This window comes from Cydia amplana, chromosome Z, assembly GCF_948474715.1.
Source record: "Cydia amplana chromosome Z, ilCydAmpl1.1, whole genome shotgun sequence".
In the NCBI taxonomy this organism is placed as follows: Eukaryota; Metazoa; Arthropoda; class Insecta; order Lepidoptera; family Tortricidae; genus Cydia; species Cydia amplana.
This window is the reverse complement of record NC_086096.1, coordinates 37,198,011-37,214,846: the sequence shown is the minus strand read 5'-3', so window position 1 is coordinate 37,214,846 and position 16,836 is coordinate 37,198,011. Positions and strand designations below refer to the sequence as shown.

Here is a 16,836-nt window from a genome sequence, read left to right as displayed (position 1 = left end):
CAGGTCATTAATTGAAAAAATATAATGAAGTTACCAATGTGTTACCGGGTCACTTCAACCAAGTATAATACTCTGTAGTATTCTATTGCATCTTTGTAAATAGTCACAACTGATTGCTGAAAATATTAGACATGTGGGCCTATGGACGGTTTCCAGGACACAATTTATAGTCTTGTTGGATAGATTTAGGCATACGTTTTAATTTTATTTATGCCTTTTAACCCTAAAACAAAAAAACTGAACATAATCTTAAAAGTTCGAAAGAGTTCTTCCAGTGTGTACTTGTCATAACCTCAATTTTTAGTAATGTTTACCATCAACGAGCATGATTGTACATTGTAGGCCCCTTAGCTTTGCTTATTCTTATTTAATGTATTGGTATTTAATGGTGACAGCAGAAATATCTCTTGAAACAGAAACGATTCAGAATGAAAACCAAATGAAAATAAATAAGGTGACGGCTGTCGTTCACGATCCACATTCCACAGATAAAACACAGATGACACGCATTTTGGAATTATTCGAACACAGTGTTGCTAACCCGCGATTTTTCAAATTTGCCGCCTTTTACTACTGACAAGATTTGGTTGACGGACTTTAGATTCGGTACATTACCGTAGCGGTACAATTTTTTTTTTTTAAACTGCCTTAAAAAAAAAGGAGGTTCTCAGTTTGACCCGTATGTATGTATGTATGTATGTATATCTGTTCGCGATTATCTCGCGTTTGGCTGAACCTATTTTGATGCGGTTTTCAGAAAAGTGTTTGTTACATTCTGGAGAAGGTTTTAGTATACATAGATCTGAGCTGATGCTGAACCCTGGCTGTACCTACTGGAACTCAGGTTTGGTGCAACATAGGCACACGCTATTTTGGTCATCCGTCACATCTTGATGAGCACTTGGGAGAGAAGTACCCAAGATAGAGCTGATGCTGAACCCTGGCTGTACCTAATGGAACTCAGGGTTGGTGCAACATAGGCCCACGGTATTTAGGTCATCCGTCACATCTAGAAAACCAAACCAAATTAACTTAATACTAAATTACACTAAAACTAAATGGAGAGCCTAGGAAACTAGTATTTTAGCCCAAAACCTAAAATAAATTACCTATCACTAAAAAGTAAAAAATAAAATAAAATAAATAAAAAGAATTAAAAAAATAAAAATAAACAAAAATAAAACCAAAATAAAATAACTTAATATAATATCTTTAAAAAAAAAAGGGAACCGCCTTCAAAAAACCAACCCACTGAAATTGGTATTTACACGACTCGGAGATTAAAGTCCGTCAACCAAATCTTGTCAGTAGTAAAAGGCGGCAAATTTGAAAAATCGCGGGTTAGCAACACTGTGTTCGAATAATTCCAAAATGCGTGTCATCTGTGTTTTATCTGTGGAATGTGGACCGTGAATGACAGCCGTCAGCCCGTCACCTTATTTGTTTTCATTTGGTTTTCATTCTGAATCGTTTCTGTTTCAAGAGATATTTCTGCTGTCACCACTGACTTAATATAAAAGAAATAGACACACAAAGCAGAACAAAAACGTCAAAAAATGTGGATCCCAATGACGTTTCGCACCATTTGCATTGATGATAAAAACGCTTACGTAAATTTTGAGTCAAGATAAATGTTTCGTACAGAAAAGAGCTTAATGTCGTAAGCATTAAGTGTCAAATTTGCAAACATAAGTACCAACACTGTTAAAAAATTTAGTCCGATGGCACTAAACGTAACGTATTTACGTCAAACAACGTCAAACGAGAATAATGAACGAATGGAGTCACTTTGGTACACTTTAATATGTAGTAATGTACAGGAAAACCAATTGAAGTAATAAATAAAACAAATTTAATTTAATCGGGAGCTCAAATAAAATTAATTCGTGGTTCAAATTCAAACAAATCAAATTTTTAATTCGTAAGTATACGTCTTTAAATACTAATTTCCTTGAAATAAATTCTACTTATTAAATAACTGTGTATTTAAGATCTACATTTACTCATAGCGCGGGTGCACGGGGACATTTAGATACTGATTGGATTTTTTTTATAAAGTCTACCTATACTTTATAAAAAAAATCCTGTGGTTGTCATTGTGTTCCGACAGGTTTAGCATTTACAGTCAGTCGATATAAGCCCTTATTGGTGGTGTATATGTCGGAAACAGGGAAATGGGCCGAACACACAAGTGCCGTTTTGCCTTGTTTAAAACTGCATCACCCCTATCTCTTGCTATAATTAAATAGCAGTCCACTTTGCACGTCGCATAGGTTTTCTTGGAAATCTTGAATTTAAACATAATATTATTTCTTATGAATTCCATATAAAAATATAAAAAAATATTGACCTCACATCGACTTATTAGATTTTTGTTCCTTAACATCCCTTCTTTGGTACTAACAAATTAATTTATTCAAAACCATAAAATTACCACCAGATTACATAAATTATGTAATGCTATCCAAAGAACTAACCGAAAGAAATACATTCCATCCTTTTTCCTTGTTTTATCATTGTTATTTTTACATATTTTAACGGCACATTTCGTAATTGTTGACAACTTCACATTTGAGCGTTTCAAACAAGACTAAACGAAAAAGTAATGCATGATCTGTTTTGACATCACTTTTGTGGGGCCATTTTTGGCGGCTGATTGGGTATCCAGTTCTTTATACTATATCAATGGCTGTCACCATTAAATACCAATACATTAAATAAGAATAAGCAAAGCTAAGGGGCCTATAATGTACAATCATGCTCGTTGATGGTAAACATTACTAAAAATTGAGGTTATGATAAGTACATACTGGAAGAACTCTTTCGAACTTTTAAGATTATGTTCAGTTTTTTTGTTTTAGGGTTAAAAGGCATAAATAAAATTAAAACGTCATTTAGTCATTTAGTCATTTATTCAATATTGCATTGTCATGTACATAATAAGGTGTTACAATTTAAGGCCAGTTCATGACACCCTGTAAGGGCACACAATAGTAGGTACTTATATTTACAGTTATATAGGACTTTATACGATTCTATCAGGTTATATAACATAATCATTTAAAGTTACCAATTATTTAATAAAATAGCATCTACGTATGCCTAAATCTATCCAACAAGACCATAAATTGTGTCCTGGAAACCGTCCATAGGCCCACATGTCTAATATTTTCAGCGATCAGTTGTGACTATTTACAAAGATGCAATAGAATACTACAGAGTATTATGCTTGGTTGAAGTGACCCGGTAACATTGGTAACTTCATTATATTTTTTCAATTAATGACCTGAATTATAGTGTAAGCTAAAGTGACCCTTATCTTATTTACCTTTCAATTAAATAAACACCCAAATATCAGTTGTTTTATTTTTAATATGTAATCCTATTGTACAATATATACCAATCAAAAAAATTACACAGGTATGTCATATTCATCCAGAAGAGTACACTAATTTTCATTAACAAGTGGCATATTATATTGTAAATAACAAATATATGCACTATCTAATTATCTGCATTTTGATATGATTTTATTTTAGTAAACTTTAGAAGACATAGATAGGGAACAAAGAGAATATAAGCACTAAGATAGGGCGTTGTTTTTTGATATCTTCAAATTTGTTCATCATTTTGATTAACATTGTTTTAACATCGCTTTTAAATTGTCCGTCCATGTTTCAAATTTTTTCAATAAACCGCGAGTGACAATTTGAATTGACGTACGCAGGGCGCGCTCAGCGGAAAAAAAAATATTTTGGTTCGATGTACATTGCTGCTTTTCTTAGCGCAATACTGCTCTTTGAGTGTTGCCCTACTTTAGTTTGCTTTACATTGCTACTGACAAGATTTGGTTGACGGACTATAGTCACGGATAACAGTGTTGCTACTCTCATTTATTAGGCTTCGAATGACGTACAGTTGGTTAATCAGGCGTTCGTTTTATGTCGGTGATTCTGATATCGAAGTGGACTGGACTGGAAGAAAAATTGTGATGGATTCCACAGACTTGTCATTTTCGCGCTCGATGATGGATTCTAATATTTCTAATTGTAGGAAGATGAGTAGCTCCGAGGAGCAGTCATGGATTGCGTGGTATTGCGGTCTGCGAGGGAACGAGTTCTTTTGCGAGGTAAGCCACAATTAAAGTATACGACTACCCTTATTTTTTATTTACATTTTGTTATGTACTTACTAATTTTATATATTATTATTCTTTTATTCAATTAGGGCCTTAGGTTAGGGTTTTACAATGTGAGTATAAAAGTAAAATATAAAAACACTTACAAAACATTACAAAATATTATTATTATTCTTATTTGTATCTCCTTTTTTGGGATCACGGGCCTATAAATCCCGGTCTTTTGATAGGCTTGCGTGGGGATATAGATCCAACACGTAGAGGCCCTTTGGAGAGCTTTAATGTCATGTAGAACGCCTGCTGGGACCCGTTTACAGGTGCAACAATAGACACACATGAACCGGTCTCAGCAGGCATTGGGACTATTGTAGAAAAAAAGTGAACAGAATACCGGTCTATGGATTGAAGTTTGGGTGGACTATGAGACTGGGCTATTGCAAAGACGTACGGACACCTGCCATAACAAGGTTTACACAAGTTATCGAGGCAGGTGGTGACTCGCCGCTGACTAGATGGGCCCCTGAAACTGTCGCCATAAAGACGACCAGGGGCAACATCGGTGTGAGCGGCTCAGGGGTGTCGAGAGGTGTACACCGCTTTCTACCCAGTGGCTGTTTACAGCCACTGTGCCAACTCGCGCTTACGCAAATTTCACTTCCACCCCTGGAGCATATAGCTCTAACGTCTCCTCTCTGGACGGCCAATGAAGGCAAGCCAGAGCCGAGAGTCCTGCGGGTCCCCTTGGGGTCCACTTCGACCGACGAAGACACGCCGGAGACGGAGACCCTGACCGACTCTCTGGAGCACTCGGGTCCGTGGGGTCGTTACTCCCCAACAGCTCGCCACAAGCTGCCCTGCGGGCTTATTATTCTTATTATTATTCACTTTATTTATTTATTTTTATTATTATTCACTCTATTTATTTTTCATCACAAGTTAGGTTATTTATAATATGGATATAAAAATAAAATACAAAAGCATTTACAAAAACTATACAAAATACTTATAAACATATTATAAAAAACCTAACCTAGGGCGCCGCCAGCAGCGGGGCAAGGCCCAAGCTGCCGGTGGTCAGGGCTGCAGAGAGAAAAACCGGCGGACTATCCGCGCCGTGACCAAGATCACCGCCTTCTGCATCTGACCCTTGATCCAACCACCTAGCGAGAGTCTCTCGAGATGTTGGTCGACTTATTATTATTATTATTAACAAACTGTGTAACTAAATAAAATGCAGCGCATGTAAATCTAATGGCTCCTCTACACGATGGACCAACGCAGGCCACTCCAAGGGACGCATTTATGCGTTAGAGGGAGCAAGTGATATTGCTATCTCATTCTACCGCATGGCTGCGTCCCTTGGAGTGGCCGGCGTTGGCCCATCGTGTAGAGGAGCCATAAAATTAAGTATTTTTCTTGTAAGTCACTGCGGGCAAGACCGTCTACAAGGGATGTCCGTCTACACGTTATAACTTTTGAATTAAGAGTCGTATGCCGCTTTGGAGTCTAGTCGATTTTTCAGTTTAGCGCGTTAGTTCCCTCACTCTAAAACAGATGGCGCTGTGAAAAAATACCTAGTACCTACAAAAACTAAATTAATGAGTAAACTAAGTACATATATTGTCTTTATAATGCAAGTAAGTGCAGCGTTCTTCGTTGTCTAAAATATCGGTTCTAAAAAATTTTGGTTTGGCACCGACTTCAAAAACTAAGTAATTACCCGGATGATTATTAATTTTCTTATTATTAGGTATTAATTACTTTTTGGCAAAAATTTGCGGGATAGCGACTGGACACGTAAAGGGGTGCCATATAAAAAATATTTTGTACTTTTCAGTGGGTTGGTTTTTTGAAGGCAGTTCCCTTTTTTTTAAGATATTATATTAAGTTATTTTATTTTGGTTTTATTTTTATTAATTTTAATTTTTTTAATTATTTTTATTATTTTTTATTTTTTTCTAGTACATAATTGTATCGTCTCTTTAGTTTAACCAACTAGGGAACAAATCAATGATTTTATTTATCTTGAGCATACTCAAAAATAAAATGCCTTTTCATCTAACCGCCCAGAAGCCATTCCATTCTTTTCAATGTTTATTTAAATAATTATAATTCCTTTTGCCCTGGCAAGATTTGACGTCTGGACAGCTAGAGGCAGGGCCGGATTAACCCTAAGGCAGAGTAGGCAACTGCTTATGGGCCCCGCCTCGGCTAGGGGGCCCCGGCGGCCCCGCGCGCGCCAAAAAAAATGTGTTTCATATGGCCAAAATTCATAAATAATTTTTTATGGTACCTACTTATACCTAATGTCCAATATCAGTTTCTCAGACACACAATCATCAAATGATTATGTAAATTATGTTATTTTATAGCTTTTAAAGTCTGTAAATCGAGGCTCCCGAGGGCCTAAAACCTCATTGAACTTCGGCCCTCCGAGTAACTCTTGTATGACACATATATTATTGGTTCGTATCAGAGCGCTGCTTTCTTACAGCTCGACCTTCGGCGTCGCTTTTTAACAAATATAAACATTGATTTCAGAAGCTTAGCCTTTTGCCTTGCATGAAAGCTCACCTCGCTGGTTATAAGTACGCTTCGGGCTTGTTAAGTATGTGGAGATTGCTGAGCTCGACCTTCAGCCTCACTTTTTACCTCAATTTTTGGTCTACCAAATCTCTTCTTCAGCTTAGCCTTTGGCCGCGCTGCGCCAAGCTCAGCCTGCGGTCTCGCTTTTTAATACAATGGACATTGGTTGGCGTCTGTGATCTAGCTGAGCTTATTCCTGAAGCACGGCTTTGACCTCGCATGAAAGCTCGCCTCACTGGGTAACTTCGGATTTTTAGGCTTTGTTAACACGCTTTCACAATTTTTTCACAAAAAATTTCGCGCTCGCTGCGCTCGCGATTTTTATTGCTTTTCCGATTTACGCTGTACTTAATACATGCTAGTTTAACTGGTTAATGAATAATCATTTAAACACAGCACCGCCGTTACGAAATCCCTAGTTGACACTTCGTCGGGAAGGGACCGCGCAAGGCTCTTAGCTGTGTCCAGACCAGAGTCTGGACAATGGCTACACGCCTACCCATCACCCAACACCGGCACTTTCATCGAGCCAAACACTTTAAGAATTGCTATCGGACTCCGGGTCGGAGCCGATGTATGTATAGACCACAGCTGCGCCTCTCGTGGGGCCCCTGTTGATCGCCTTGGCCACCACGGACTCGCCTGCTCCTCGGGCGCCGGCCGCCTATCCCGTCATGCCGCCCTCAACGACATCCTGAGGAGAGCGCTCGTCAGCGCCGACGTCCCTGCGGCTCTGGAGCCCCAGATCGCAAGGGATGACGGCAAGCGCCCCGACGGGATATCGTTGATCCCCTGGCGGATGGGCCACGCGCTGGTGTGGGACGCCACCTGCGCAGATACGCTGGCGGCGTCCTACATTTCAGCCACCAGCAAACAGGCCGGGGCGGCGGCTGACGCCCGAGAACGCTTCAAGGCGAATAAATATAGTTGTCTCGGCGCACACTACGAATTTGTAGCCTGTGGCGTCGAGACACTAGGTCCGTGGGGTAGGGGGGCTCGGGGGCTCCACAAGGCGCTCAGAAAACGCCTAAGGCAGGCCACAGGTGACCCTCGCGCAGGCAGCTTTCTCGCGCAAAGATTGGCCATAGCAATCCAGCGCGGGAACGCTGCCTGCGTGATGGGCACCTTACCAAAGGCGCAAAATTTTGATAGGTATTTTTAATTTTTTAGCTTAATATTAGTTGTACTTCATTTTAGTTTTATAGAGTCAGACCAAGAAAAGTCTGCAGCGGATTTGACAGCCCTCGCAGTGCCAGTGTTATTTTAAACGTCAAACTTCTATGAAATTATGACGTGTAAATAACACTTGCACTGCGTGGCCTATCAAATCCGCTGCAGACTTTTCTTGGTCTGACTCTATTCATTTTATAACACTTATTAGAGTCTGTGCGGAAAGAGAAGAGTCGTGGCAGAAACGGGAACTAACATTTTCAATTTTATATGGCAATCAAACCTTTGACACCTGTCTTGTAAAAAGTAAACAAACTTCTGTCATTGTATATTTTTTATTAACAAAAACCGCAAGTTTTATGTATAAAATATTTTCAAAACACGATAAAACCGTACATAAAACCACAAGGAACATTATATTTAACATTGTTCGGTTTTGTCAGCGGGGAGAAAACGGCTAAAAGCCGACTATGGACTTACTAAAAGTCGCGGAACGTGTTTCCGCTATTGACGGGATTGATGTTGTATTTCATATTAAATAATTAATTACCTATTTAATAGGCCCCCTAAGTAACTTGTCTCCGGAACGTAATCGGTAAGTATATTCATTCAAAATATGTTCATTTTCATAAATACGCAGGTCATTCATGATCTTTAAAATAACTCACAAATATTCTTGATACTTGCCATTTTATGCATATTTATATGTAATTTTTTTCAGGATTGAGTAAAAGTACTTACGGTATCTCGAATAAAAGATCACTAAGTAATAGGTGATATGCAAGAATTTGTAATCTACGTGCCGGATTCAAGCACATGAAGATAGTTCTATCAGTTCGTATGAGTCTCCCTGGTTGTTCTGATGAAGCTAGCTTAAACATAAGTGAAATTGAATAATTCAGACTTCGATTACAAAGAATAAAACTTTTTCTTATAAAATATTTATTTATTTGTAAGTTAACCTAGTAAACGAACTTACAAATAAATAAATATTTTATAAGAAATTATTAAAATATATTTTTTTTATCTGTTAGTTACGAAATTATATTTCATATTTAGCAGTGACTTTTCGGCGAAGTAAAATATCGTGAGATGAGAGAATCGGACATATCACAATAAGGCCTACCTACTTATGCACTATTTTTATATCCCAGATATTAAGTTACAGTTGTATTGCCCAATTTCTACCCGGTTTTTATATTAAAATATCTGTTGGAATGCACAGATAAGGCAGTACTTAAACGAGACTATCTTGTTTGGTACTAAAATGACAGTTGTATTGGGCAGATTCCTCAACTAGTTTTAGTAGTTTTGTCAATCGCACTGTCACTTTAGTATCTGAGACATTAAAACAAGAGTTTGTTTTAAAAAAAATAAGAAGAGGTAGAAGAAAACTAGTGCCTGCGCTAATTCAGAGGATTGAGTTAACGAGCCGACACCACCACTAGTAAGCCGTGGAAAAAACCGAAACAAAGGGATTCAAGTATCATGACTTTTAGTGTCGTACTATAATCACGTGACCAGTGTTGTCAGCATAGCAAAAACCACAAAATAGCACTGGCGCGCTCTCAAATCCCACGACTCTTCTCTTTCCGCACAGACTCTAAAATATTATTAGGTTAATTTTAATCATGTGGCTCGTATGGTCGGACAATCGCTGTTCAGCCTCGCAAAATATTTAACTACTTATTGAGAAAAAAAGAGCTCTCCCCACACTGCACGCAAGGAGGAATCGACAAAAACTAATATAAAAAACCTTTATGTCCACGCAAGAGCGAAAAAGACATCGTTCGGCATGTTCGGATCGGCTCAACCGACACCTGAAGGTTGAAATTAAAACCGCAAACTTACTTCCCAGTACTGAACAACTGAACTTATGTATGCAGAATTAACTGTAAGGGGGCCCCGAGCATTGCACTGCCTAGGGGCCCCGACATGCTTAATCCGGCCCTGGCTAGAGGAACACTTTGTCTAATATACACTATCAGTCACACTTGTAAATTAGAGAGAGCTGTATATTTGTTGCAGGTGGACGAGGACTACATCAAAGACAAGTTCAACCTGACGGGGCTCAGTGAGCAGGTGCCGCACTACAGGCAAGCGCTGGATATGATACTGGACCTCGAGCCTGGTGAGTTAGAGTAACAAATGAATCTAGTGCTAACCTTCATGAACGGCCGCGTGCCGCTTTATTGTTATAGGTGGCACTGTTCAGGTACTTTTTAGGGTTCCGTACCTCAAAAGGAAAAAACGGAACCCTAATAGGATCACTCGTGCGTCTGTCTGTCTGTCTGTCCGTCCGTCTGTCACAGCCTATTTTCTCCGAAACTACTGGACCCATTAAGGTGAAAATTGGTACACATATGCAAGTTTGTGACTCAAAGACGGCCATGTAACGCAAACAAATGAATTATACCTAAACATGGGAGCCACTTTTGGGGTGTAAATGGGAAACTTAAAAAATAAAGTTTTTCAAACTATATTTTGTTACAATTCGAGTGTATAGTATAGCTACCCAAAATTTTTGTTTCCCAATATTTTTTGTTCCATTCGCGTTTTTCCCCACTTTTTTATTTTCCTATGCAGTTGTGTCACTATTAGGCTACTTTTTCGGACGCATGAATGTCTATACGTTTTTGTTGCTACGCTTATTTTATTCTATGCATTTTGTCTCCTAGTCCGTATTATCTCCATACCTATCATGTACTTGAAGAATTTATTACCATATTTAATAAGGTATACAAAGATATAAGTCTACAATCAGACTATTATTGGTAAATAAAACCTACGTTTAGACTTTTAGGACATTATTTAAAAAAAAAAATTCGGCGATTGTTTAGTTGTTAAGATTTACTTTTCAGTAAAGGGTATGAATAAGATTTTTAGTTTTTGTATTTATATAAATTAAATTTAAATTTTTAAAGTTTATAAAGATAAGATAAAGATAAAAGATAGTTTATTATAGTAAAGATAGTTATAATAACCTATGACCGATTACAAACATTTGTTATATTTATTTATGGTGTTTTTTTTGATGTAGAATGAATGACAGGTAGTCTCTATGCCGGACTACTCATATGTATATATAGTGATTTGATTTTTGTAAATTTTAATTGAAATATCTCAAAAATATCCCGGGTTTTAAAATTAAACATACAACCTCACAGTCAGCATCATAATATATTCGATAACAATCCAAGTGGCCAACTTCCTTACCTACCGTCATACAACTAAAAATAAAGATCTGTTCCGATATATTTAGCTACTTTGGTTGCCACTAATTCTTTGACGCTGACTGTACTTCCCACCTACCTGAAGACATATGTAAGTGCATAACTGATACTATGAATTGGTAATTTTTTGACATTAAGTTTTTGGTTCATACGCCATTTCACTTTCAGTCAATTGGTGTGACAGAATAACAGTATATGATAAAATAATAGTGAGATTTAGTTCTACAGGTACATGATAGGTATGGAGATAATACGGACTAGGAGACAAAATGCATGGAATAAAATAAGCGTAGCAACAAAAACGTATAGACATTCATGCGTCCGAAAAAGTAGCCTAATAGTGACACAATTGCATAGGAAAATAAAAAAGTGGGGAAAAACGCGAATGGAACAAAAAATATTGGGGAACAAAAATTTTGGGTAGCTATACTATACACTCTTTTTTACGAAACTCCTCTACAGAATTAAAAGTATGGGGATTTGCTCTAGAAAAAAAAATACCTGTGAATAGCCCAGTTATCCTACTATATATAATAGTAAACTTATCAAACATTTTTCTTTTATAACCCTCTTAAAAATGTTTTGTGTCTCACGGCGTACCCGCATTGTAAGAGCGGTAAGCAGCTTTTAGGATTTTTAAGTATGTTTAGATGATTTCTGATAAGTTGTTATGCTTCTGTACGGCTACCATCAGTTTGGCACTGACATAAACGCCATCGAGAACGTAATTTACTTTCCATGCATCTCGCTCGTACTCGCATATTAGTGCGAACGAGATGTATTATAGAAAGTAAATTACGTTCTGGATAGCGTATATGTCAGTTTTGACACTGTCAGTGACTCATGATACGGGCTCTGGTTGTAGATATTTACATTAATAAATTACTTCGGACTTGATGTATACAGGGTGTTTGGCACATGTACCGACAATATTTTTTGGGGGGTTTGTGGTGTCATTTCCTTCCCTTTCTTCCTTGGAACCTTGGTCCTAGAAGCCACGGATCTGGAGATACGATTTTTTTATTTTTTTTCATAAATCATCCAAAATCTGATTTTCGAAGCCCCATAACTTTTTTATGGTCTTAAATGCATACTTTGTTTGTTAGTCTTACATTAGGCCTGTCTACTTTCAAATACTAGTTTTTTGTTACAAATTTCGGCATAAAACGAACCATGGGCTTTTTTTTATTACAAATAAACTGAATTTAAATTTAAATTAATTTTAATTTAGCTGATACTGGTAGCTTCGTCGTGTACCTAATTGTGTTTCGTTAAAAATTTGATTATCCGCTTTGTAATCGTTTAATCGTTGCTCTAAAAAGTTACGCACACATGGAAACGCTCCAAGTCGCACACATGGAAAGTCTAGGTTTAGTTTGAAATCTGAGGGTAGTCAAATTTTAAGTGGCGTCACGGAAGTGCATGTGGTTGTGCTGCGTCGGTCAATTGTTAACTACGAACGTTGTGTTTGCTACGTTGCTATTATTGACTTTTGTTACCGTTGTTTTAACTTTGCTATTGTCATGCCTAACTACACTAACGAAGAGTACTATGAAAAAAATAAAAAAATCGTATCTCCAGATCTGTGGCTCCTAGGACCAAGGTTCCAAGGAAGAAAGGGAAGGAAATGACACCACAAACCCCCCAAAAATTTTTGTCGGTACATGTGCCAAACACCCTGTATACACATACAATTTAATTATTTTTTTAAGAAGCAGAAATGTCTGCGACCGATGCTATTATGCTCAGAATAAATTAAAAATTGAAAAAAATACTGTCTTGGGTGACACTTGAACTCCAGACGCCGTGAGTTCAAGTCTCACCCAAGAGAGTAATTTTTCCACTTTTAAATTCATATAAATAAAGATGTTGGGAACACTTTCGCCAGTAGAGTTATTATAATTGTGATAAAATTAACATATTTAGTTCTTAGGATGTCTGACAAAAAGTGCAGTCAAGCGGGAGTTGGACTTAATGGACGGAACCCTTAGAACGAGAGTCCGACTCGCTCTTGGCCGGTTTTTGTATTATAAGCTTTGTGTGTATGAAATGGACACTTTACTACTGTTTATTCACTTTGGGTCATTGTGCCACAGCAGTAAAAGTAAGTACTACTGTTTATAAGTTTAAAAACGTAGACATTTTATTTTACAACGCCATTCTGTCGATTCAGTAAAGCTTTGGTTTCCTCCGAAAACGGTGCCGTCATATAGCGGCCGTCTCCATACAATTACTACGACATCCATATTTAGCCGTATTATTTAGTATGGAGACGGCCGCTATATGACGGCACCGCTATCCTAGGAAAACCGATCTTAAGGTCCCTGAAAGTGTTAGATAGTAGATGGCGCTGATAGCTAGTCTAATTATTTTACTACCCCGCGAAGCATAGCTGCATAGTTTCCTCGCAAGAAGGCCTGCTTTGTGTACTTCTGCCTATTTTCGTAGCCCCCTCTCTGCTCCATTCTTGGAGGGGCTGAAACCATTTCTTTTCCATTTCTCCTTATACATATTGTAGGTATATATAGGTATTAAGCCTTATGGAGCTTACTGGGGGACTAGGTCCCATAATGTATGTTTTATTTTATTTATTTATATGTGTTTTTACGTGTTGTCTATATAGTTCGTGTATGGTTTTAGATGATGACCTGGACGACAATTCGAACCTGGCGTCTCTCGTCGAGGAAGCCTCGGAGGTGCTCTACGGACTCATACACCAGCGATACATATTAACCAACAGGTGGGTAACGTGTTTCGGTTATGACCATTGGTTACATATCGCATTAAGCTGACCAATTAGAATTTAAAATCTGACTTATCGGCACTGATGTCTCAAGTCGTATTGAAACAGGCTTCGTGTAGAAATCGAGGTGTTTATCGGGCGTCGGGTGCATACATGCTCGTTATTGACCGAGCGTCAGCGAAGGTCTCCGTTTCAGCTTGGGCAACAATGCTTTCGTATGTTGTGCTCCACTACAGGTCGCATTTCTCAAAGAATTCTCGTGAAATTTTCTGAGTAGCGTCAATGATAAAATAGTTTTTTTTACGATTCAGTTTTAGAAAATTTTTAGAAATGGCGGAGCCATGTATTTATTCATAAAGCGGGCCCGCGCGAAACAGCTCGGTCTGTTGACACAGACCATGCTGCTTCGCGAGGCAATTTCCTCGCGAGGCGGCTCGTTCTGTGTGGACCCGCCTGTTACGTTGACAATCGTTTGTCCCATTCCGTAATTATGACATTTCATTTATTAAAAGGAAACAAAATTGAACAGGTTTGTTATTGTTAGTGGTTGCTAAGTTTTAATATGAATAAAGGGGTTTAAATAGTTTAATACTCCAATCGTCTTTATTAAGACGAAACAGGAGCTGAGATTTAAATATTTTAGGTAAATATACCTGTCTCGCTAACGGAAGCGGCTCCTAAAACTAGTGCGATAAGGGCAAGGCGAAAAATCCTGCGTAAAAATCTCAAAAATCGAGGTTTCGTACTCGACTGTTTCCTTCTCCAAAACTTAACCAATCGTAACCAAATTTAAAAATCTAAATGATTATGAAATTATCTGTGTCGGACCGTTTTCCTTTTTTGGCTAATTGATATCAGTTTTGAATACCACGCCTCTCATTGCGGCATAGTCAATTAGGCCATTAGGGCAATTTTTGAATGGCTCTAGCGCCTTAAAAAACAAAAATATCAAAAAAATCAAAACGCCCCGACACAGATATTGACAATATTAATCTGTGTTGAAAAAAATCATTACTCTAGCTTCAAAACCCACGAAGGAAACAGTCGAGTACGTTTGTATGGAGAAATGACCACTCCTGTTGCCTCTTAAGTAATGTTGTTTGTCAACAGGGGCATAGGACAAATGTTAGAAAAATTTGAAGACGGCGACTTCGGCCTCTGCCCGCGAGTCTACTGCGAGACCCATCCAATGTTGCCACTTGGTAAGTCTATAACCAATATAGCCTGGCATACCAGTTAATCGTCAGTACAAAAGGCGACAAATTTTTGAAACTCTATTTTAAAATCTCTTTTAACTTGTGACGCAACTGTAACGCTTCGTTTTGTCAGTTTATACCGCTTTCAAATTGGCCGCCATTTTGGGTGGTTCCTTCCAACGCGAACGACGAAAAATTATGATAATGTTACGATAATTATGTACAAAAGAATGTATCTTTATCAAAAAATACAATTTTCACGCAGGTTTATCAGACGTCCGCGGCGAGGCGATGGTGAAGGTGTACTGCCCGAAGTGCATGGACGTGTACACGCCGAAGTCGTCGCGCCACCACCACACCGACGGCGCCTACTTCGGCACCGGCTTCCCGCACATGGTGTTCATGGTGCACCCCGAGTACCGGCCCAAGCGGGCCACCGTGCAGTTCGTGCCGCGGTGAGACTTTAGACTACGTCTGCGTGATATGATGATGATGGTTGATAAAGATCCGACTACCCTATGTCTTTCCCCCGGACTCTCCCCCTCCCCTCCCCCCCCTCCCCCTCCCCCTCAAACTATCTCCATACCAAATTTCAAAGTGAGAGGTAACAGACAGACAGAGTTACTTTCACAATCATAATATTAATAGGGATCAATAAGTATCGAGGTTTTAGGGTCGGCAACGCGCATGTAACACCCCTGGAGTTGTAGCCGTCGATAGGCTAAAGTTATTGCCACCGACTTGGTATTAACAAAATTAACAATGTGGAAATATTTGATTGTTCCAGTTTATACGGCTTCAAGATCCATCCGCTGGCATACCAGATACAAGTGCAGGCGTCGATCATGTTCCATAAGTCGCTGGGTAAAGGTTTAAATGCACGCGCGTACAAAAGATTACTGGCACACTCACCACTCGCTTCTAGTTAAAGCCTCGCGAGATTCTATTTGCTGTTTGGCCCTGATATAATATAAGTGATGTATTGTTTAAGCATAAATTAGATAATTACCATTGTATCAATCAAATTACCATAATTTTTAAATTAATAAATATTATCTTATCTTATATTATAGCAATAACGTGCGCGCGGCATGTATAGTCAAAAAAAATTTCAGTACCGGTCATATCAACGAACAATTTCAAAAAAATGTTTTTTGGAATGCCACGACGAATCCTTCGTCCTTTTTTATGTAAATATTTAAATTGTAATTTAAATGTGAACCTCTATCTCTGTCTCTTTTATCTGCTTTATACATCGAAGGTCAAGATGAATGCACCGTTAGGTCCATACAGGACGAGCCATATTTGGGAAGACTTTATTATTATTATTATACCATTCATAACGATAATTTCGCAAATGGTACGCAAAAGACGCGATAGCGGTGCATTCGCTTGACCTAGTTGTAAAGCTATATACCAACTACTAAAAACGTTTTTAAATGGCGACTAATTTTTAATTTAATAATATTATATATATTAATAATTTATTTTTAATGGTTTGTTAGATAGGTGGTTTGTTTAATGGTTTGTAAAAAAAAAGCGCTGGTGGCCTAGCGGTAAGACCGTGCGACTTGCAATCCGGAGGTCGCGGGTTCGAACCCCGGCTCGTACCAATGAGTTTTTCGGAACTTATGTACGAAATATCATTTGATATTTACCAGTCGCTTTTCGGTGAAGGAAAACATCGTGAGGAAACCGGACTAATCCCAATACGGGCCTAGTTTACCCTCTGGGTTGGAAGGTCAGATGGCAGTCGCTTTCGTAAAAACT

General features: G+C 38.3%; 1 protein-coding gene across 1 annotated transcript; it reads left to right on the top strand.

The window, feature by feature from the left end:
• The first annotated feature begins 4,045 nt into the window (after positions 1-4,045).
• On the top strand, positions 4,046-15,995 carry LOC134661667 (casein kinase II subunit beta-like). The gene is made up of 6 exons (XM_063517819.1): positions 4,046-4,129; positions 9,923-10,025; positions 13,768-13,867; positions 14,981-15,072; positions 15,332-15,521; positions 15,854-15,995. Exons 1-6 carry the CDS (start codon positions 4,058-4,060, stop codon positions 15,993-15,995), a joined length of 699 nt encoding a protein of 232 aa, XP_063373889.1. The 5' UTR covers positions 4,046-4,057.
• Positions 15,996-16,836: the final 841 nt, after the last annotated feature.